Below are 24,372 nucleotides of genomic sequence, written 5' to 3'. Positions count from 1 at the left end.
GCTAGTCTGAGGGGCTTATCACTGAAGCCAGTTGTGCTTATGTGGGGTGGGAGTGTCACTGCCTACTTGAAAGTATGCACTTGTGTGGAACAGATTCAGGGTGGCCCCTAGCACTTGGGGCTGCGGGAGCTTCTGCACACTTTCCCTTTAACGGTAAAGAGACAAGCTTGGAGTGTTTAAGTGGTTCGTTCAGGAGCACAGTGATAGCGGTGACAAAGGAGATTTGAACCCACGTCTGCGTGGCTCCAAAGTTCACTCTTTCATCACTCCCTGCTGCGTCCTTCTTGAGGCTTTAGCATTTTTAGTGCGTTTTGTGCCCCCAGACCTCAGAGTTGACATTTAGCAGTGATAAACTGCTGTAAATCCAAAGAACGTTTAGTGTCTCTTGTGGTGAGGTCCTGAAATGATTGTTGTATTAGTCAAACAGAATGATCATGGAGCATGTATGGAGATGTCAGATGCAATCCCTGTATTGTAAGGCAATGACATTTAATGAAGGATAAGATGAATTCACAGATAACTAGAACTCAGGGCCAAACGCACACAGCCTGTAGCAACAGTGTCATGCTGAGATTTAAAGGAAGAAGAGGTGCCGTGGCAGAACTCCACATGTGACCGTCCCCTCCCTGCACGCAGCCAGGATGAGAGGAGCAGAGCTGAGCGCCACCTCCCTGTCGGTGCCACGGCTGAGGTGAGGAGCTCTTGCCGGATGGTGGGGTGGGGGCAGCAGGGCAGATTGAAGTCAGGGATTCTCTTATACCTGAGTTTGGAATGCCTCCTATTCAAACAAAGCAAAATATCTAACAGATGGTTGGATATGAGTCTCAAGGAGGAATTCACTTTGAAAAGCACAGAATTAACGTGTATTGCTTATATGAAGAATCTCAGCTAGAATAACAAGGTCGGATGGGAGGAATCAGGACTGATTTGAAGCATGATTTACTAAATCATTCTTTTCCTTCTTAGCAGATCATAACGCCAGCTGCTTAACACATAATAGTTTAATAAATTGTTTCTTCTTACCTCTGAGTGAGGGTAAGCACATGCAGGGAGATGGGTGAGTCTTTTAAATGGATAGAGTGTTATCTCTGATGATCAGCCTTGACAGGGAGAGATCCTAGTAAAGCTGCAAGTTCAGGCACTGAGTTCCCAGCCCTCCAGTTATCAAGGGGGTGGGAACGCTGGTGGGCTGGAAAATGTGGAACAGACCTGCTCCTCTTCTTTTCCTGCCAATTACCGTATTCATAGAAGGTTGTGTCTGTGGATCACACCTGTGTGTGTGCTGATGGCGGATGCTTGTGTAGCGTAGTGACTTGGGACAAAACAGCATGGTAGATGAGGCTGGAGATGGCTGGGCTAAGTAAACAGGCATTGCATTGCACATTTTGTGGGCAAAGAAGTTGAAGCATCGCATGATTTTAACAAATTACTTGCCAGATGATTTCAACACACTGCAAAATTTAGAATCAATGATGCCAAATTGGCCACATGATTTATATAAAACCAAGTGCTATGGTTTTAATATTATCTTTAGAGGAGAAACCATTTTGATCTGTGTCCAAATAACTCTTTTTTTTTTTTTTTTTTGAGACAGAGTCTCACTCTGTCGCTTGAGCTGGAGTGCACTGGTGCTATCTCGGCTCACTGTAACCTCCGCCTCCTGGGTTCAAGCGATTCTCCTGCCTCAACCTCCTGAGTAGCTGGGATTACAGGCACCCGCCACCACGCCCAGCTAATTTTTTGTATTTTTAGTAGAGACGGGGTTTCACCATGTTGGCCAAGCTGGTCTCGAACTCCTGACCTCATGATTTGCCTGCCTCAGCCTCCAAAAGTGCTGGGATTACAGGCGTGAGCCACCGCGCCCAGCCCCCAAATAACTCTTGAACTGGAAAATAACTCTTTAGCTATATACTGGCAGAATATTTGAACAACTCTAGCAAGAAATGTCAGTTTAGGGATGCCTCCTGTAAATGGGGGCTTAGAATGTAACATTTTGCAGGAAGCCCTTTCTGATACATAGCTGACTAGATGAAGGACCAGATTAACAAGTTCATGAGTTGTAAATATAAAAGTTGTGTACCACGATAAAAAAGAAAAAGAAGTATGGCTGCACTGTTGATGGCTGGTCAAACAGCCCCCAAGAATCCTGGGGTGACTCCAATACTGCCACCTTTTCTCTGTGGGTGCAGTTGCCTGCGGATGTGTGTGCACATCTGTGCCTCGGTATGCACACTCGAGATGCCCGCTCTCATAGACGGTGCAGAGCGTCGCTGCATTCCTATCTGATTAATGTGGCCTTAGTGTTGTAGATACACTGTGTCACTTTCATCCTCCCTCCTCCTCACAAAAGATGCCACGAGAACTCGTGAACTGTGATAAGCAATGAACAGAATAACTGTTGAAGAAGCACCTCATGAACCTCCCCAGAGAAACGGGATGGAGGAGCACCCAGGGTGCTCTTGCTCTCTTGCCTGCGCTGCCATTTCCTTCCAGCCTGGGTTTCCAGCTCTTTGGGGAGATTCCCCGTTTTGTGGAATGCTTTCTGTGTTTCCTACTTCTGGATGCCTAAGGAGTGGCCAGTCATACTCCTGGCTGACCACTGCCAGGCACCGTGGTTTTCCTCACTGAACTCAAGGAGTCACCCTCCGTGGGGAGGCCACACTCACAGCTCCAGGCCTGCCATTTAGCCCTTGGGGCTTGGCTGTAAAGTTGCCCAAGAGGATTACAGGAGCTGCCAGCCAAGTTTAATTTGGCCACCTTAGAGAACTGCAGCAAGGCCCTATCAGCTTCCCATTAGACAAACAACTGCATTTAAATTAAATAAAGTTTGCACCTCTAGGGAGTGCTGACCTGAAAATAAGAACCTTCTGTCTGTGATTATAGAGTACACTTGCTTTTATTAATTGCTGATTCTTAGTTTACAAAAAAAACATTAGAAAAGCATTACCATTTACTTTCCAAGGGGCAAGAGATTCTCTACAATGCCCTTCCCCCAACCCTCTCCTCAAATTTCCAAATCCTAAATACTTTGAAGAAATTTGTGTGACTGTTTAAAATTGAGTATTTCCTTCTAACTATTGTCTTTTGAAAAGGGATGGTTCACCAGGCCAGTGATACTCTATGGACTGCATTTTGGGACCTCTACCCCAGCAAGGATACAGGTTCCTGGGGTCTTGAAGATGGGAAAAGTTGTCTCAGAATTTACCCAAATGTCGTTCTCACCATAAAAGATATACTTGTAGAAATGAGAAGCTTCAGTATAACTCAAAACACTGGACGCAGCAATAACTATAAACATTTTAATTTCAAAAACAAAGGTGTGTGCGATGTTGTGTGCACAGTAAGGGTTGCAGGGCTTGGAGAACAAGCACGCGTCCCTGTGAAGTCCGCAGGGTGCTGGCGGCCCACGAATCGCTTGGACTACAGTGAGGAGCATTGTGTGACTCCGCGGTGGATTTCCATGCACCGAATGGACTCAGTTTCTAAACTCACATCCTAACGTATCCTGGCTTTTCACAGAATACTGGAGACATGACTGCATGCATGATCACGGTTCTTGTTGTGAAGCTGCCACCATGTTACGCTTAACAGCTGCATAAATATTATAAAGAAATAAGGGTTTTCTTGACACTTAGATTTAACCTTAATGCATCTGCCCAGCTGATGGTATCAGACGTGCTGCTGTTCATTTCTTTTTCATGGTAACAGTAATGTATAAAGTGCCGATGATGTAACATGCAGTTGTCTTATTTTCATCAGGGCATTTGTTTCATGGCTCTGTTGAGTTGTTTTACGTTAGTGAATGGCTTTTGAGATTTCAGATTCTGGAACATGTGTGGTGCTGTCCGTGGTGTGCCGCTCTGGGCAGCGCTGTGCCTGGCCAGGGAGGTGTGGTGTGGCTTCTTTGTTGCTTTTTTTTGTTTCCCCATCATGTGAGGTTTTTTTGTTATTGTTGTTTGATTTTTTTTTTTTTTTTTTTTTTTCAAAAACCTGAGATCAGTTCTGTGTTCTGGAACAGCTCTCCTTTTCCACAGGAGGAGTCCCTCATGGATCGCGGTAGTGGTTGGTTGTGATTTGGGGAGCACGAGGGAGAGCAATGCAGGTGGGAGGTGTGGGGGAGCCGCCTCCCCGCCCGGCCGCACGCCCGTCACTGCTCGTCTGACACACTTTGCTGCGAGGCCGTGTCGTCCAGGCCCATGTCCTCCTGGCTTGCTCTCCTGCAGACAACCCCGAGAGTGTCCGCCACAGCCTCAGCCAGACGTCGGTCATGAAGCTGCCCCTGCTCGGTGGCATCAGGGGGCTCACATGGCTCGGAGAGGTGCTTCCAAAGAGAAGAGAGAAACAGTGAACAGCTCAGCAAATGTTCACTACCCACTTCTAACTGGCATCACCCCCACCCGTGCTGTGGGAGCTAAAGGCTAGCGCTGCCATATCCTTGAGGTCAGGTTCTAAAGTCAGGTCAAATGATAGAGGGCCAGCACAGTGGCCTCTCAGGACAGGACGGGCAACTGAAGCAGCATCTGAGACACAGGGGCTCTGCACGTGGGCCTTTCTGGATGACTGCGCTGGAAAGAGCGGCCCTGGGGGGAAGGGGCATTTGTGCGCCTGGCTTTCTAGCTGTAATCAGTGTCACTTCATGCACACTTAGCCCCTGTCATGAATGCTGAGTTCTAGCAGGCTTGACCCCAGTAGAACACAGAGGCCATTGTATTCTGGGGGCATGTGGTCCCAACGACAATTGTCCATTTTGGAGAGCAGGAAGGAGAATTTGACAGAAGCCCAGAACTACACCCATAGACTGTGACTTTAACACAGATTGGGGCATGGAGAAGGGTGATACTTTGTACATTTTTATTGAGGAAATAAAGAAAAGAGAGGGGAAATGTATTCTTAGTTATCTAACTAAGGTCAAACTCCTGAAGTAACCAGCTCTTTCCTCTTGGCCAGGACAGCCTGGGGGTTCCAGGAAAGCCCATAAATCTCCCCTTCCATGAAAGGTGGCACCCATGGCTGCAATCCTGTGGCTCCTTGTAGGGCGGCCGGCCCAGCCTTGGCTTCCCCTGGCAGGAAGGTACTTCCCTGGAGAGCTGTTTCCCATGAAGGAGAGGGAGGGTGACACTAGAAATGTTCAGGTGCAGCCCCCCGTCTCCACCTGCAAATAACCTCACCCAGAACCAGAGGCCAAGCCACTGCAACTCTGGTGCTTGATGGAAAGCATGAGCCATGGTGAGGAAAACCTGAACACTCAAAAGGAGTGGGGGAACTCTCCAAACCTGACCCATTTTTGCCTTGACACCATCGATTTTCCCTGTCTACCAGGTCACACAGGAGCACTGCTGGGTATTTATTTACTTTTTTCTCACTGATGAAGCTCAAGTATTCATTTCATCTCAGCTGGTTTGGGATTCTGGACAAGTAACAGCTTATTTGGGTGAAGTCCTTAGAACTCTCCTTGTCTAGTATTTAAATACCTAAAAGCAGTGGGCCATCTCAGCAGCTTTAAAGTCAAATCGATTGGCTGAGAAGCAGTGAAACTCTAACTCCAGCACTGACAGGTGTCCTTTCCTCTCCCTCAGGCCAGAATCATGTGAGAAGAGCCCTGCTGTGTGAATGGGTGGAGGGCATTCTCCGTCATGTCCCGGTGTAGGGCAGATGGCCACAGTTCTGCAGAACCTCTGTATCTGGTGACTCCTTTCAGTGCCTGCCTGGGCATTATCGTTTACAGGATATCTGCTCTGTATCTTGTCTGCTTTCAAGAGCAGCTAAGCCACTTCGTGTCTAATCACTGTCCTTTGTCACTCTGGGAGCCCCATAGAGAAGGGGATGGGGTTCTGCAGGCAGAAGGGTGGGAACGCAAGGCAGGTGCCACGCTCAGGCCAGGAGCCCGTGCCACCATCCCAGCCTGTCCTGGTGAGCCCTGCCCAGCCCCTTACCCGAGTGGCCTGGCTGGCAGCCCTGGCTGAGGGGCCCATCACGATGTTGACGCTGCTGGATGACTGGGTGTCACTGGTATTGCCGCCCTCCGCAGCAGAGAGTCCGGAAATGACGAGCGCGCTGGAAAAGCTCCTCTTGCCGAAGAGGAAGCTCAGGGTGGAGCTGGTGGAGGAGCCCAGGCTGGACCTGATGAGTGCCTCGGCCCGCTCACGGACACTCAGGTGGCCGGTGGTGGTGACGGGCGGGGGCTGAGAGTGCAGGGACGTGGCCGAGGCGTGCAAGGAGAGCCGGCTGCCCGAGAGCCTCTGGGCCAGCTCGTGCACTGAGGTGGACGTCTGGAGGAATGTTTGGCGGCTCTCTAAGATGGGGCCAGATGAGCTCAGCATGGGTGGCCTTTGGCTTAGCGCTGAGTGTGCCTGCACGGACTGGCTCCTGCCTTTCCTCCTGCCTTTAAAAGAAAGCAGAACACAGAGTTGTAGCGGGTGGGTCATGAACATCGATACCTGTGTGGTGCAGCAGGTGGCCTGCTCTGCCTGGGCCCAAGGACCCCTCTTCAGTGCACCACCTGCAAGGCTGGAACAAGAGCTGGAAGCCTGACCACTGCCTTACCCACTCCCTCCCGCCAAGTCCAGGTCCTGAGAACCAAAGGGCCGACTGAAGGGCACCCAAGGGTGGGGGCTGGGGTTGGGGGTACAGTGTGAGAAGCTGCAGCCAGGGTGACAGATCTGCTCAGTTTGCCAGGACATACCTGGTTCTAGCACTGAAAAGTCCCACATCCCTGGAAGCTGCTTACTTCAGGCGAACCAGGACAATGCCAGCAGCAGAACTTGGGCTCATAAAGTAAACCCAAATATGATCCTGGCTCAGGACCTTGGTTCCCATGCTCATCCGATCAGCAGTGATAAAGGAAAACGTGCAGGGTTCTGTCATTTTTATTTGCCATGAAAAAAGAAGAAAGGGGAGGAGAGCTGAAAGCCCATGCCCTCGCCTCTTTTCCAGAATAGCTTTCCCTTACAGGCCCGCAACTACTGGCCAGGCCCGGGCCTTGCTTCCCATGCTCTTCTCAGCCAGCCCCTTTGCCCACTGCCTGGCCCCTCAGGGGCCCTGCCACCCCAGCCTTTGCTGAAACTTGTCTAGACAAGGCCATTTTTGACAAAAGGGACTGGACTACCCCCAAAGATGTGGTTGTGTCCATGCTGCTGGAAGCAGGATAACTTCATGGGGTCTTCTGTGCGTGATGGCCCTGTGCAGCCTGTGGTTCAGCTTTGCAGTCTAAGCAGTCTGAGGAAATGGGTGCTGGCGAGAACACCGGGTTGCTTAACTTGAGCATCCATGATCAGTAGGGGCTAATTGCAAAATATCATTTTGATGGGAGCAGCTAGTGACGTCACGGTTCTATGAACGGCATCATGGGCATATCCCTGCAGCTGCTACAATTAGGCATTAAATAAAGACAAACAAGGGGGCGGAGGCATGAGTATCAGAAAGGACGTCGTATGCATTGCCTTGTGTCCCACCTCACCCCAAATGCCCATTATTCATTATGCATCTGGTGATTCTGAAGCGGGTGTGGCTGCCTCCAGGAGAACCCAAGAACTGACACATGTGAGAGGCAATTCCTTAGGGATACACGTTACGAAGGGGATTCCAGGGTTCCTTCCAGCCCCACCCCACCCCACCGTGGCCTAGGCTGAAGGGGCCTTTCTGCCTCCTGTTGACCACAGTGCCAGTTTGGATGCTGTGATGGTCGAGTGCCCATTTGCAGAGGGCACTGGTGCTCCCATCTCACTTTCTCCTGCCCGTGTGTTGACAGTAAGGAGCGCTCGCCCCACAGTGCTGTGGGCTTCTGCAGGACGGGGCCGCCCTCCCTGGGATGAGTGTGCTCAGCCCCTCGTATGGGGCCCCCCCCCGCCTCTGCTGCAGGAGGGGTGCATTCGGGCCGGCCTGAAAGGTCCTGGCTGAGTAGTTGAATATATTCCTCTTACAGAGAAAAAGGAGAGGAGGAAAGGGACCCTGATGAATCAGAATGAAAAATAAGGAGGGCGATTTGTTAGTTTATTCAGCGTCTGGCAAGGCTGGACGTGTGTTTGTGATCTCTATCGTAAAGCTGATCACTGTCCAAAAATACTCCACATTTATCCACAAGTCAGTGATTGTGATGCTCAACAGAAGACCACCCATACTTGGTGGGGAACTTCCTAGAGAATTCCAGGAACAAGGGGACAAATAACCCACTGTGTGTCAAAGGGAAGTGGCCTGCTGTAGTCTGTGCAAGACAAGGACTCCCCCGCCACCCGATTTCATTGCTTCAGGTTTTCTCATTGCTCTTTTTTTTTTAAATTAATTTTGCAAATGGAACAGCACTAAGGAAGCAAACCATGCTAAATGCATTTGTGCTACTCAAGATCATTATTTTACAATTTAACTTATTTTGCAAATAACTCTATTACCAAGTTATGAATGTTTCTAGGGAAAACCTTTTTAGAACCTGAATGGAAATACCTTACATATAAATCACCCTCCTTGGTTTATTATCGTGGCACTTAATTCCTTTGTCTTTGATGTTATCTGAATGATCGTGGTGTAGCTCCTTAGTAATATGAGAACACAGCCTCCCTCTCCAATCTGGGATTCGGATTAGTTATGAATTCCTAACTGCTCACCGGTAAGTAGGTCACCAGCCTCCACTGCTAGGCCAACTCCCCTTCCAGCTGTGACATATGCTTTTTACCCCAGCAAGACGATTGCAGGTTGTCAGGCCCTAGATGAGGCTGGCGTAGTGAGCGCCTGGCAGCTGGGTGCAAAGTGCTGTGTGCACCAGCAGCAGCAGATGCACAGCGTGGCTGGCCTGGGGAGAGGAGTTCTGTCTGTGAGGTCTCAGGCAGGAGGCACCCCAGTCCGCTCAGCCTCTAGCAAGGGCTCAGGATTGGGATACCTGGCCAGAATTGAGGCAAGGACCAACGAAGGGTGGGGGCAGTTGGGTCCCCAGTTATGTGAGTTGAGTCTTGGTGACTTGGTGAGTAAAACAAGACCCTTGTTACAATTTGTTTCAAATTCGCCCTTCAAAACTGCTCACTCAGCCAGGCACGGTGGCTCACGCCTGTAATCCCAGCACTTTGGGAGGCTGAGACAGGCGGATCACGAGGTCAGGAGATCGAGACCATCCTGGCTAACACGGTGAAACCCCATCTCTACTAAAAATACAAAACATTAGCCAGGCGTGGTGGCGGGCACCTGTAGTCCCAGCTACTCAGGAGGCTGAGGCAGGAGAATGGCGTGAACCCAGGAGGCGGAGCTTGCAGTGAGCCGAGATAGCGCCACTGCAGTCCGGCCTGGGTGAAAGAGTGAGACTCCGTCTCAAAAAAAAAAAAACTGCTCACTCTTTGCTACTTGGCTAAGGGTCTCTGTCATGCCCTTCCCAGAGAGGCAGGTCCTCCACTCTGAGAGGCCCCCAACCACCTCTCCAATGGCACTCAGCACACTGTGTTGTCACTGTCTGATGCACGGTCCTCTCCACTATGTGCCCTTTCTATAGCAAAGGACCCCTGTATCACTTCTATGAGCTCAGCACCCAGTACACTAACATGTAAGTAAAGGATACACAGGACAAACCTGCAAAACTGACCAGATGCCAAAACCCTGATTAGAAATGCAGTGAGCTTCAGAAAGTTCGGGGTGGGTACAGTGTTTCTTAAACTTGGCCATTAGAAGCATTTCAAAAAATTAATCAATATCTTGACTAGAGGCTGAGACCCATAGGCAAGCACCTGTAGATGGGCCCAAGGGGCTGCCACTGCAGACTGGAGGGCAAGCTAAAGGTTAGGAAAATAGGAAGGTGATTCCTCCATACTTCCAGGGTCAAGTCCAAAGATCTGGGATCAGGAATATTCTCCCCATAGCTGGAGACTGGCCTCTAACGCCCCTGCACTGGCCAAGCAGGTCTCTGGCTTCCTTTCTGGGAGCTGTGTGTCTCAACTCGGACGGGCATGGTTGTTTTACTGAACTAGAAGGAGGGTGAGAAGGAGGCCAGAGACTGAAATCAAATCCAGTTATCTTCACATCCCTGAAGGGAATGATGGCCTGCTGGGAATGGCAGGTAGGTGGTTTCCGCAAAGTGTCCCGGGCAGGGCCAGGCAGAGCCCCCCCTCCCATTGTGGTAGCCTCCTTCTTGGGCTTGCTCTCCTTGGAACCCGGGCTCCCTGCACACTGGGTCTCAGGTGCAGTGTCTTGAGGGGAATGAAAGCTCTGTGCTCCCGGTCGCAGTCAGTGCTAGAGAGCCTTCTGGATAGTTGAATCACATCTTGGAGGGATTCTGGCCGGGGGATTGGGGCACCAAGGTCATGATGGTACATTTCAGGAGAGCCAACAAGATCAGCAGCTCTTGGCTCCACTGCTCTTGGCTGTGACAGAACCTGCCTACAGCTGCAAGTCTGAGATCCAAGGGCTTTGCACCCTCGCCCTCTAGGGAAGCTGTAGTGTAAGTGGCTGAGGCCAGGAGGGGTAACCATCCACTCATTCGTCCAACCTTTGTCTGCTGAGCCTGGATCATGCTTACCACCCAGCCCAGCACCTCAGAGGTTTCCCCTGGTGGCCCTTGCAGCCGTCTCTGTCCCCACAGGGCCAGGAAGCTGTGGAGACAGGAGCATGTCAACCAGCTCCCACCCACTCCTGCTTGGCCGTGTGCTGGGTTCCCAGGACTCCAGAACTCCCTGCCCCAAACTGGGGCCTGCACAGGCCTCTTCCCCAGGGTCGTCTCCCAGGGCGGACCTTGGGCCTACTTGCAGGCATGTGCACCCCCAGACGGGCATGTGAATGGGGAGGCTCCAGTGCATGCAGGCAGCCCCTCACCTGGCAGGATGTGGGGAGAGTGGGGAAGAGGGTGGTGTGGTCTTCACATGTGCTCCTGTCACAGGCTCTGCAGAAGTTAGGGCTGCCCACCTGAGCGTCCACCGTGGGCTGCACTGTCCTAGGTGCCGGGCAGTGAGCAGCTCATGGGAAATTCTGACCACAGACAAGGCACATGCATCAGGCAGGGATTGGAGGGGAGGAGAAAGTGGGGCAGGGGGACAGCAGTGCTGTATGGAAGGCTGGCCAGGGTCTCTTGGATAAGCTGGGATTTGATGGGAGGCTGTGTGAGTAAGCGAAGGAGCTGCAAGCCTGGGAGAGGGACACTGGGGACAGAGGAGGCAGCAGCTGAGGGGGCCCTGGAAAGGAGAATGCTTGACACTGTTGAGGGACAGCAAGAGACCGTGTGCTGGGGATGTGGGCTCATAAGAGAGGGCTGAGAGAAGGGAGAGAAGGCATGAGAGAGACAGCAGACCAGATGGGGGCCTGCGGGGGAGGGGTGCTCATGGGATGCGCGTGGGTGTTCCGGGCTGAATCATGTTCCCTCCCCAGACTCCTCTGTTGAAGCCCTAACCCCCAGGACCTCAGGGTGGGGCCTTACTTTGACACAGGGTCGTTGCAAATGTCATTAGTTAAGATGAGGTCATACCTGAGTAGGATGGCCCTGAGTCCATGATGACCAGTGTCCTTATAAAAAGGGGACGTGTGGACACAGAGAAGTACAGGGAGAACATGATGTGAAGACCAAGCCAGAGCTCAGTGGTGCTTCTCGAGGCCGGGGGATGCCTAAGATGGCTGGTGAACCACCACAAGCTAGGGAAGGGTCCTGGACCCCACTCCCCTCCAGCCCTCAGGAGGAACCAAGCCTGCCCACACCTGGATCTCAGACTTCCAGCCTCCAGAACTGGCAGACAGTAGGTTCATGCTGTTTAAGCCACCTGAGCCATGGGACTTTGTCATGGCGGCCCAAGCAGACTCACACATTCTGAGCTGAAGCCATCATTCAACAGAAGAACAATGTGAACTGATTTAAGTTTAAATAAAATCACTCTGACTTGCTTTGTGGAGATTTACGATTTTGTCTGTTGTCAGAGCTGCACGAAAGACCAGAGAGAAAAAGCAAGAGAGATGATAGCAAGAGAGAGGTTTTTCCTTCTTTTAAGTGGGAAAGAGGTAGCAGGCCTTGTTCAATCTCCCCTGTCTTCTTCTAGCTCTCTGACCCTCTGCTGGGGATAAAAGCCTTGGCATAGCTTCCTAGGCTGCAGTGCCTTCTTTCCTCAGCATGTCAGCTCCTTGAGCCAGAAAGGTACTTGAGACAGTCCCTTGCTCTGCTCCTGTCCCTCCCTGACCACAGTGAGAAAGTAAAGGATCCCCTGCTGGCTGCTTCAGAAAGAACTGGGTGTCAGCTTTGCCTGCTCGTGGGGCCAGAATGAAGATCACTTATAAGTGGAACCCTTGCCAGCCAGGGGACAGGACAAAGTCATGCTGGGCAGAGACATGCCAGCTGCACAGATGGAGGGCAGGAAGCAAGGGCGGCACACTCAGTGTTCAGTAATGCTTGTTTCCATCAACTCATTCCCAGGGCTGGGGACAAGGACACTTGAAGCAGCATCCCTGGGGCCAGGACAATGGGATGGTGCAAGGTGGCTGGGATCACAAGTTCTGGGGCCAGCTCACCTGGGAATGAATCTCAGACTGGCCACTGCCTGGCTGGGTGACACTGGGCAGTGACTTAAGTTTTCTAGGCCTCTGGTCTCCACCCAAATTTGATCTTGAATTGTAATCCCCATGTGTTGAGGGAGAGACCTGCTGGGAAGTGAATGGATCATGGCGGTGTGGTTCCCCCAGGCTGTTCTTGTGATAGTGGGTGAGTTCTCACAAGAGCTGATAGTATTAAAGTGTGGCACCTCCTTGGTCTCACTCTCTCCTGCTGCCATGTAAGACACACTTTGCTTCCCCTTCGCCTTCTGCCGTGATTGTAAGTTTCCTGAGGCCTCCCCAGCCATGTGGACCTGTGAGTCATTTAAACCTTTCTTTATAAATTACCCAGTCTCAGGTTGTATCTTTATAGCAGTGTGAAAATGGACTAATATGGAGAATTGGTACCAGCAGAGTGGGGTATTACTATAAAGATACCTGAAAATGTGGAAGCAACTTTGGAACTGGGTAATAGGCAGAGATTGGAACAGTTTGGAGGGCTCAGAAGAAGACAGGCAGATGAGTGAAAGTTTGGAACTTCCTAGAGACTTGCTGAATGGTTTTGACCAAAATGCTGATAGTAATATGGACAATAAAGTCCAGGCTGAGGAGGTCTCAGATGGAGATGAGAAACTTTTTGGGAACTAGAACAAAGATCACTCTTGCTGTGCTTTAACAAAGAGACTGGCGGCATTTTATCCCATCCTAGAGATCTGTGGAACTTCGAACTTGAGAGAGATGATTTAGGGTATCTGTTGGAAGAAATGTCTAAGCAGCAAAGCATTCACAAGGTGACCTGGCTTATTCTGAAAGCGTTCTGTCATATTTGTTCATGAAGAGATGGTTTGGAAGTACAACTTATGTTTAAAAAGGAAGCAGAGTATAAAGGTTTGGAAAATTTGCAGCCTGACGATGGAGTAGAAAAGAAAAGCCCATTTTCTGGGGAGGAATTCAAGCTCGCTGCAGAAATTTGCATAAGTAACAAGGAGCAGAATGTTAGTAGCCAAGACAATGGGGAAAATGTCTCCAGGGCATTTCAGAGATCTTCACGGAAGCCCCTCCCATCACAGGCCTGGAGGCCTAGGAGGGAAAAATGGTTTCATGGGCTGGGCCACGGACCCCACTATTCTGTGCAGCCTCTGGATTTGGTGCCCTGCATCCCAACCACTCCAACTCCAATGTGGCTAAAAGGGGCCAAAATACAGCTTGGGCCATTGCTTCAGAGGGTGCAAACTCCAAGCCTTTGCTGCTTCCATGTGGTGTTGGGCCTAAGAGTGTGCAGAAGACAAGAGTGGAACTTTGGGAACCTCTGCTTAGATTTCAGAGGAGGTATGGAAATGCCTGATGTTCAGGCAAAAGTCTGCTGCAGGGGCGGAGTTCTCATGGAGAACCTCTCCTAGGGCAGTGCAGAAGGGAAATGTGGGGTTGGAGCCCCCAGAGTCCCACTGGGGTACTGCCTAGTGAAGCTATGAGAAGAGGGCCACCATCCTCCAGATCCCAGAAGGGTAGATACACTAACAGCTTGCACTGTGCACCTGGAAAAGCTGCAAACACTCAACACCAGCCCATGAAAACAGCTGCTGGGACTGTACCCATGCAGAGCTGCCCAAGGCATTGGAAGCCCACCTCTTGCACCAGTGTGACCTGGACATGAAACATGGCATTGAAGGAGATTTTGGAGCTTTAAGATTTAATGACTGACCAGCTGGGTATTGGACTTGCATGGGGCCTGTGGCCCCTTTGTTTTGGCTAATTCCTTCCATTTGGAATGGGGACATTTACCCAATGCTTGTTCCCCCATTGTATCTTTGAAGTAACTAACTTGTTTTTGATTTTACAGGCTCACAGGTGGAAGGGTCTTGTCTTGTCTCAGATGAGACTTTGGATTTGGACTTTTGAGTTAATGTTGGAATGAGTTAAGACTTTGGGGGATGGTTGGGAAGCATGATTGGTTTTGAAATGTGAAAGGGCATGAGATTTAGGAGGGACTAGGGGCATAATAATATGGTTTAGCTCTGTATCCCCACCCAAAAAAAATCCCCATGTGTTGAGGGAGGGACCTGGTGGGAGGTGATTGGATCATGGGGGTGGTTTCCCCCAGGCTGTTTTCGTGATAGTGAGTGAGTTCTCATGAGAGCTGGTGGTTTTAAAGTGTGGCACTTCCTCACTCTTGCTCTCTCTTGCCACCATGTAAGATGTGTCTTTCTTCCCCTTCACCTTCCACCATAATTGTAAGTTTCTTGAGGTCCCCCCAGCCATGCAAAACTGTGAGTCAATTAAACCTCCTTCCTTTGTAAATTACACAGTCTCAGGTAGTATCTTTGTAGCAGTGTGAAAACAGACTAATACATTCAGTTTCTTTATCTGCAAGATGAGGAGGGTGAAACCGCCTGCATCTCTAAGAGCCATGGTGAGGATCCAGTGAATGTGCACATGAAAGTACTCAGGATGGTGTTGGTAGAGTAGAACCTGAGAACTGTTACTGTTATCAAATTTTATCACCTGCAGCAAGAATGCTGTGAATACACCTGGGGGCAGAGAAAGAGCAGGGCGGCAGCAAGGCAGGTGAGTTCAAAGCAGCTGATGCTTGGCCCAGAGCTTCATAAATCTCCCCAACCCTCCATCCCCCTAGCAGGACAACAACTGGTCTCAGAGCCTGGGACAAACTCAGGCTGCAGGTGTGGCCAAGGCATGTGGTGTGTGGGGTATTTAGCCAGGCATGCTCCTTTACTTGTAAAATGTAGAAAGCCAGCGGTGGCCTTGGCAGGAAGTTTTAAGAAGCATTCATGAGAAATTAACAGCTGGTTTAGGCTTTAGTAGATCCTGCTCCAGAGTAAGCGTGTCATTTAAATATGTGGAGGTAGATGCCCAAAAAATACAAAGCAGCTGCAAGAGTTGGAAGCAGTAACCTCTGAGAATTAGGAATGTTGCTGGAGGGTGAGGGGGGGAAACCCATGATTTTTGTTTTAATCCAGGCAGTCCTTTTTGAGTTTTAAACTATGCTGATTGTATAGTTTGATTATTAAATTTTAACTTAAAAATCCAATTTAAAAAAAAGATCCTGCTCTGACATCTTCCACAAACGGGAAGCTGTGATTGCTCCTGTAAATGCGAGGAATGCTCACTGCCTATGGTGTTCGGACTCCAGGGAGTGGAAGGAACACCAGCTCTTCCAGGCAAGGCCAGTTCCAGGTGCTGTTTTATAGGAAGAAAGGGAAGAAGGTGTTTCCAATTTCTTCCCCCTCCTCTCCCCCAACCCAGGCTGGAGTGCTGTGGCGTGATCTCGGCTCACTGCGACCTCCGCCTCCTGGGTTCAAGGGATTCTCCTGCCTCAGCCTCCCAAGTAACTGGGATTACAAGCACCCACCACCATACCTGGCTAATTTTTTTTTTTTGTATTTTTAGTAGAGACGGGGTTTCACCATGTTGGCCAGGCTGGTCTTGAACTCCTGACCTCAAGTGATCTTCCCACCTCAGCCTCCCAAAGTGCTGGGATTATAGGTGTGCACCACAGCACCCGGCCTCCAATTTCTTTTCTGCCAAGCTTCAAGAAACCAGGTCTGAAGCACTTCTGAAACCCCCACCTCTGACCCCTGTCTCTGACCCTGCCCACCCCGCAGCCACACCCCCCTGACTCTGGACTTTCTCCAGTCCACACAAGTCACCTGGAAGTACTGGCAAATGACAGATGCTTAGGCATTTCACCATTTGGAAGCTACTTTGCATTTCCCCACCTGGAAAGTCACTCCCATGATCCTGAAACACATTTTTCATGTGATAAGAAATGTTAACTAAACAATGAGATACCGGAGGCCTGGGAGCTGCACGGGAGGCCTCCAGCAGGTGTCCTGCAGGGCCTCAGAGTAAACAGCATGGGGTGGGTGGGGCAGGGGGAGATCTTTTTTCCTTTCTTTTGAGCAGCTGATACCACCTATTTTGTCTATTTACCTATCTATCTACCTACCTACCTTTCTTTCTGTCCTCTATCAATCAGTCCCTATCTACCTATCTAGCATCTGTGGAAGGAAAATAAAATCTCCCCAAACTCATATGCCAAAGGAAAAAGTCAAGCCTGGGAACTGAGACATGCAAAACTGTCTCCCTCCCAATTTGCTTGCAGAGAAATTCCTTGTGGGCCCCAAGATCTTTACTCTAAAACAGTTCTGTTAAATTTCATCCTGACAATGTAAATGAACAGCTTATCTTTACAAATGTGGGACAAAGATAGGACTAGGAGTCCTCCATCTGCTCACCTGAGACAAAGGCACACATGACTCCTCCTTCAACTCTATGTTTACTTTATGTAAAAATGCAGATCTGCGGAGCTGGAGATGAATGTACAATTGACTGTTTCTCTACCCACGCTTTTTACATGTAAAATGTGGATTCAGTGAAGGTTGATCAAAGCCTCAAAGTCTGATCACGGTGGTTGCAAAATACCCCTTTTCCTTATCCCGTGCCCCGCCTTTTCCCCCTATTGCCCATTCTTTCCCCTTTAAATAATGAAGTCCCCAAACCCTCTTTGGAAAAAGTAGCCACAGTTGGGTCTGTCGCTTGTGTCCTTTTTTCCTGGGCACCTCTTTAACCTTGGCAAAATAAACCTCTAAATTAATTGACAGCTGTCTCAGATACTTTTTGATTTATACATATATCCTCTCTCTCTCTCTCTCATATTTTGCTCATGTTTGCATATATCCTACTGTCTCTGTTCAATCCTCTGCCTTGCTCTGGGCACTCCCAGGAGGCAGGGGCTATAACTCCTGGCTCATTTGGTGCAGAGCTGGCAGGAGAAGCATGCACAGAGGCACTTATTAAACGCTTCTGGATGGTGAGGAAGAACTGAGGCCAAAAAGTAAAACCACTAACATGCTCCAGAGGGTAAAGCCAAGGACCAGCAGGAACCAGGGCAGAGCATCCATCTCTCTCACGTTCCCAGGACACTCATCCTCTGGATCTCCTTTTCTAGTCCAGCCACCTCCTCCCCAGTGCAGACCACCAGTGGAGTTTTGGAACTTCATCCATCTGGTGGAGTATAACTATTTGGGTATTAGTTTAAACATAATTTTAAACTTTAGACTCAGCCAGGCTTGGCTGCAGCCACCTCCTACGTTCCTATCTGTGGGCACCCTTTCTGCCCTCTTTTCTTCTGCTCTGAAATGTCAAGTCTAAGTGGAGGAAGGTGAGAATCAGTGAGACGCAGGAGAGGGAAGGCAGGAGGGCTGTTTGTGTGCCCCACGGACACTTGCAGAAGAGGGAGACAGTACATGGGTCAATAGCTACAACACAGCCAGACACAGAAGGCACACCATCAAACGGTCATAGAGTGAGAGATGGAAAGATGGAATGGAATGGAGCGACCCCTGGACAGGTGGACAGACAGATGAATGGCTGGCCAAGGTCATGGACAGATGGATAAATGGTAAAAGCTGAATCTAACAGATAGAGAATTGTTTTTCTGAGCAGAACCTACAAGAGTCTGCAAATTTCCGGCATCTATTGTCCCAAAGCAAGAAGGTGCTCTCAGAGGTTTAAACAACATCATAACTCAGGGCATTGGTCACTGGGACCAAATAGGACTTCATCGATAGTTTGGAGGCCCCTGCTGCACCCACCTGTTCTCTGTGTCCCTTCACAGGATGACACCCCGTGCTGAGCACCGCCTTTTCTGGGCTGTTCTGCACTGCTCTCCTGGCTGCCACCACTCGGGGCATTGTTGCCACCTGTCGTCGGGGCCCCTCCTCCGTCCACGTCTTCAATGTTGCCGCCACTGTGCTGGCGGGCATTGCAATCCTTCCGCATCCTGTGGGAGGGAGAAGTCCTTTGAGGATTCTCAGCAACACACTTCCAATCCCCCTAAATGCACCACCATGGCCTTGCCTAAATCGGGATCGAAGACCATGCTCTCCAGGTGAGTAGCCCACCTGGCATGCTGGTGGGAAGAGGGGCTGTTGTTCCCAAACCTCAGCATCTAATAAATGAACAGACTGCACCAGGATGAATGGGCTTCCGTCTCAACCTTCCATAAGAACCCTTAGCACTGAGGCTCGATAGGGAGCTCTGTCGTCTTCAGGCAAAACTTCTTAGAATTCATCCCAACTGATTACTACATCCAGGTAAGAAGACTTATTGGATGAGAAATGTGTGCTGGGGTTGTTCTTCCAGTTCTTGCTAACAGATGTGGAATGGTTACTGCTAAAGACTCATAACCTTGGCAGCTCTGCAAGAACTCAGCCTGTGCAAATGTGGGGGAAAGAGATTCTCATCCATATGAGATTTTCCATGGATTCATAATCTGAGACTGCTTGCTGAAACAAATGATCTGTTCGATGCCACTTGGGGGTAGCAGTTTTAATCATATGAGAAAATGGTGGCTGACAGTGAAATCTGAACCAGGAGTACAGAGCTCCCTGCATCCCCCACGCCTTCCCCCAGCATCTGGACAGAGGCATTTGTTGTAAAAACTTACCTTACCCACTTGGTCCAGAACCAGGTCCTAATTCTGTCCAAAGTGATGGGTCCACCCCAGACGTTCTTCAGCTGCCTGTGTGTCCCTAGGTAGGATGTGGTTAGTGGGGAGACATACATGGGGTACCCCAGGGGCTGATCGCAGGAGGAGTTAATCAAGTTCCGCAGGACCTGCTTATTGTTCTGGATACTGCCGCGCTCTGGATTGCGGTTGCGAAGAAATATGAGCTCCTGCTGCTGCCCAGCCCAAAGTCCTCGGACGCATTCTTTATTAACCTGCAGGTCAGAGAGGGAATGGGAAGAAAGGCAGAAGGCCTGTGTTTTCCAGTCTATTGGTTTTTTCTTTTCTTTCTTTTTTTTTTTTTTGAGATGGAGTTTCGCTCTTGTTGCCCAGGCTGGAGTGCAATGGGGCAATCTGAGCTCACTGCAACCTCCGCCTCCCAGATTCAAGCAATTCTCTTGCCTCAGCCTCCCGAGTAGCTGGAACTACAGGCATGTGCCAACACACCTGGCTAATTTTGTATTTTTTAGTACAGACGGGGTTTCTCTGTGTTGGTCAGGCTGGTCTCGAACTCCTGACCTCAGGCGATCCACATGCCTTGGCCGATCTATTGGTTTTTAACTACAGTGAGAGAGCAGGACTCTGGGACTGAATATCTGTGACTACAAAACTTTGGTGTAAAGCTCTTTTCACAGTTAAGCCAGAAGAGCCATCCTGCAAGACGGATATGATGCCATCTTCATGGGGAAACTGAGAGAGAATGCAGAGAAAGTAGTTTTTGTTTTCACTTAGTGATTTGAAGCTATATGAAAAGAGGAGCCATTGGGAATAAGGCCTTCGGATCCAGGAATGTTTTATGAGAGAAAGGTGTGGGTTCTAGAGAATAAAAAGTCTTTACAAATAAGCTATATCCTGACTCTCACCTACATGTGTGTCTACTGGGTCTTCTTGGCAAAGTCTGTGTCTGGGTGCTGGCTCTGTGAGGTGGAGGGTGATCCTGCCAGGGGAACGCAGCACCCAGCCCGGCGCCATGCCCTACCCCGCTTGCCGGCCAGCGCTCCTTCCAGAACATCCCTCTGAACAGAGGATGCTGGCACAGAGACTCCTGTGTCAGTGCCCCCCTGCCCACCACCATTCTATTTCTTCTCAGATAGAGAGACACGAGCCAACAGGGGACCCAGAAAGCATGGCCGCCATACCTTGATCACCTTGAAGCTCAGGAAGCTTCTGTGGAGCATGATGACCTTGTACTCGTCGGCGCCCTCGTCCACCACGTGCCGCAGGGTGAGCAGCTCTTCCTTGTTGGACAGCACTGCGCCCCGCCAGGCCGGGTCGCCCTCGTGGCAGATGACCACCTTCTTCTCGAAGGACTGGATGGCCTCGTAGAGGACTGCTGGGTCTTCATACTCGTCAGGGCAAGTGAACTGGTCCTGGTGGGAAGAAGTGTGGGTGTGGGCTGGGCAAGGACCAGAGGAACTCACCCCCGGGAAGCATGCAGATGGCAACTGGCCAGTGACCTCCAAAGCTAAGCCCTTTCCTCATCTTCCTCTCTCCTGTTCTTTTTCCAAATCCTGAGCTCGGCACAGAGGACACCTCTTTATCTCATTGCCCTAACCAATGGAATGTGCCTAGAAAAGAGCTTCATGGCTTAGGTTCCTCTGACCTTTAGATATAGTTTTAGATATAGGTTGGGCACTTTTGCTAAGTCATTGTCTCTGCACAATACCCGTCTTTCTTCTAGTGGAATATCACCACCTCCTAGCCTAGCTGCTCTTGAGGGCAAATCACCATTGGCTAAAGTCAAGACTATCTGGACGGCTTCAATGCTTAGTTACCTAAGTAATAAACCCACTTACAGTGCTGTGCAGAGAAAGGAGACCATATTTTTAAAGGCCATTTTTTCCCCTAAAGTTTCAGGCTGATCCTTTTTCTTTTTTTTTCCCCAAGAGACAGGGTCTTGCACTGTCACCCAGGCTGGAGTGCAGTGGCGCAATCATAGATCACTGCAGCCTGAAACTCCCGGGCTCAAGCAATCCTCCCACCTTAACCTCCCGAGTAGCTGAGTGACAGTTTTTTAAAAAAAAAAATAGGTTTGGCCAGGTGCAGTGGCTCACGCCTGTAATCCCAGCACTTTGGGAGGCTAAGGCGGGCAGATCACTTAAGGTTGGGAGTTCGAGATCAGCCTGACCAACATGGAGAAACCCCATTTCTACTACAAATACAAAATTAGCTGGGCATGGTGGCACATGCCTGTAATCCCAGCTACTTGGGAGGCTGTGGCAGGAGAATCACTTGAACCCGGGAGGTGGAGGTTGTGGTGAGCCGAGATTGTGCCATTGCACCCCAGCCTGGGCAACAAGAGCGAAACTCCATCTCATAAATAAATAAGTAAATAAATAAATAAATAAGATAAATAGGTTTTTACCTGGTGAAGTTTCAGGGACATCCTGATAGCTGGAGCTACAACTTTATGCAGTAGGTCCATGTCAGCAAATACCCACTCGTCACGTGCTGTTATTCTGAAGTCACCTTTGAAGAGGGCATGGAGGCCATACAGGAAAGAATCCAGGCTGCAAAACAAAGTCCTATTACTATGGAACGAATTTCAGAATCCTGTCATTGTGAGCAAAGTTTGAGTCTCCCATTTGTCTAGAATTATCTTAACATTTAGGCTGATATAGCAAGAAAATGAAGATAACAGGACTCATCCCAGTGCACCTAGTGCCTACCCCTACAGCCCATGTTTGGGCCCTCATAAGTGCTAGTGTCATGGCGTGGGCGTTGTCTTCAGTCATTTTAGGAGCCACCAAAGTACTTGATCACTGAATGTGACACTAGGATTCCAGGTCAGAACTGGCCTCACGTGTCCACTCAAAGTTAGAGTCCTAAAACACAGTTTCATCTACCCCAATGAAACCCCAGAGACGACCAGCTCCCCAGAGACGATGATGCTAACCGTGGAGTAATGCAGGAGACTTTCTTCTTCTTCTTTGCATTTCTGTGTATCATTCTGGGGCTATGTCATTGGATTCAACCACAATATGGAGAGAGGAAATAAAACTAAATTAAATGTCAAATGGGTCATTTAGGTTCTCAGAGAACATGCATTTCCCAATCCCACCATTTTTTTTTTAATGATGAGAGGAAGAGGCAGAAGAGTGAGGCTTAAGAGGAAAGATTAAGCAACTTCAACAAAGTCTCAGGATACAAAATCAATGTGCAAAAATCACAAGCATTCATATACACCAATAATAGACAAACAGAGAGCCAAATCATGAGTGAACTCCCATTCACAATTGCTACAAAGAGAATAAAATACCTAGGAATACAACTTACAAGGGATGTGAAGGGCCTCTTCAAGGAGAACTACAAACCACTGCTTAAGGAAATAAGAGAGGACACAAACAAATGGAAAAACATTCCATGCTCATGGATAGGAGAATCAATATTGTGAAAATGGCCATACTGCCCAAAGTAATTTATAGATTCAATGCTATCCCCATCAAGCTACCACTGACTTTCTTCACAGAATTAGAAAAAAATATTTTAATTTCATACGGAAACAGAAAAGAGACTGTATAGCCAATACAATCCTAAGCAAAAAGAACAAAGCTGGAGGCATCACGCTACCTGACTTCAAACTATACTACAAGGCTACAGTAACCAAAACAGCATGGTACTGGTACCAAAACAGATACATAGACCAATGGAACAGAACAGAGGCCTCAGAAATAATGCCACACATTTACAACCATCTGATCTTTGACAAACCGGACAAAAACAAGCAATGGGGAAAGGATTCCCTATTTAATAAATGGTATTGGGAAAACTGGCTAGCCATACGCAGAAAACTGAAACTGGACCCCTTCCTTACACCTTATACAAAAATTAATTCAAGATGGATTAAAGACTTAAATGTTAGACCTAAAACCATAAAAATCTTAGAAGAAAACCTAGGCAATACCATTCAGGACATAGGCATGGGCAAAGACTTCATGACTAAAACAGCGAAAGCAATGGCAACAAAACCCAAAATTGACAAATGGGGTCTAATTAAACCAAAGAGCTTCTGCACAGCAAAAGAAACTACCATCAGAGTGAACAGGCAACCTACAGAATGGGAGAAAATTTTTGCAATCTATCTATCTGACAAAGGGCTAATATCCAGAATCTACAAGGAACTTAAACAAATTTATAAGAAAAAAACAACCCCATCAAAAAGTGGGCAAAGGATATGAACAGATACTTCTCAAAAGAAGATATTTATGCGGCCAACAAACATATGAAAAACAGCTCATCATCACTGGTCATCAGAGAAATGCAAATCAAAACCACAATTAGATACCATCTCACACAGTTAGAATGGCAATCATTAAAAAGTCAGGAAACAACAGATGCTGGAGAGGATATGGAGAAATACAGACGCTTTTACACTGTTAGTGGGAGTGTAAATTAGTTCAACCATTGTGGAAGACAGTGTGGCGATTCCTCAAGGATCTAGAACCAGAAATACCATTTGACCCAGCAATCCCATTACTGGGTATATACCCAAAGGATTATAAATCATTCCACTATAAAGACACATGCACACGTATGTTTACTGCAGCGCTATTCACAACAGCAAAGACTTGGAACCAACCCAAATGCCCATCAATGATAGACTGGATAAAGAAAATGTGGCATATATACACCATGGAATACTATGAAGCCATAAAAAAGGATGAGTTCATGTCCTTTGCAGGAACATGGATGAAGCTGGAAACCATCATTCTCAACAAAGTAACACAAGAACAGAAAACCAAACACTGCATGTTCTCACTCGTAAGTGGGAGCTGAACAACGAGAACACATGGACACAGGGAGGGGAACATCACACACCGGGGCCTGTTGGAGGGTGGGGGGGGGGCTAGAGGAGGGATAGCATTAGGAGAAATACCTAATGTAGATGACGGATTGATGGGTGCAGCAAACCACCATGGTACGTGTACACCTGCACGTTCTGCACATGTATCCCAGAACTTAAAGTATAATTAAAAAAAAAATCAATTCCATTGTCTTTCATATTTGGCCAACACTCAATTATATAAAAATTATAGCTCCACACACTTATGTATTTTTTTAAAAAAGAGGGATCTTTCAAGATTATCCGGGTGTTCAGGTTCCTAGGTTTTTCCTGCCTTGCTTCCATTTCCCACACGTCACTGAGTGTTGCCAGGATGGAGAACAGGGGTATCACCCAAGGGAAATCTCTCAGAGCCTGGGGCCTTTAAATTTTGGATGAACCTGGGGAGTAGGTTTGGGAAAGCAACTCATCCTGCATTCCTAGGAGAGGAAGAACAGTTTCTCCTTTTTTTTTTCCTTTGTTTTCTTTCTATAAATATTCTCTATCGTGGCCACCTCTTACAACCCTGGCCTCTCACATCCCCAAG

The 24,372-nt window shown here is 48.8% G+C and overlaps 1 protein-coding gene across 4 annotated transcripts in view; it reads right to left on the bottom strand.

Moving 5' to 3' along the window:
* Positions 1-3,285: 3,285 nt before the first annotated feature.
* PCNX2 (pecanex 2) overlaps positions 3,286-24,372 on the bottom strand; it is a 343,243-nt gene continuing 322,156 nt past the window's right edge. For 3 of the 4 annotated variants that reach the window (XM_016941055.4, XM_063790484.1, XM_054660318.2), the window contains 6 exons: positions 21,369-21,513; positions 20,143-20,373; positions 18,944-19,218; positions 18,090-18,277; positions 5,934-6,382; positions 3,912-4,321 (listed from right to left, as the gene is read on the bottom strand). In XM_016941055.4, the coding sequence (XP_016796544.3) occupies positions 4,148-4,321; positions 5,934-6,382; positions 18,090-18,277; positions 18,944-19,218; positions 20,143-20,373; positions 21,369-21,513 (1,462 nt within the window). In that variant the 3' untranslated portion in view covers positions 3,912-4,147. Of the gene's footprint in view, positions 4,322-5,933; positions 6,383-18,089; positions 18,278-18,943; positions 19,219-20,142; positions 20,374-21,368; positions 21,514-24,372 lie in introns of all 4 variants that reach the window. The other variant, XM_514278.8, reaches the window with a different exon arrangement.

This window comes from Pan troglodytes, chromosome 1 (assembly GCF_028858775.2).
Source record: "Pan troglodytes isolate AG18354 chromosome 1, NHGRI_mPanTro3-v2.0_pri, whole genome shotgun sequence".
NCBI classification, from domain to species: Eukaryota; Metazoa; Chordata; class Mammalia; order Primates; family Hominidae; genus Pan; species Pan troglodytes.
The sequence above is the reverse complement of the archived record's forward strand: the minus strand, read 5'-3'. Positions and strand labels throughout refer to the sequence as shown.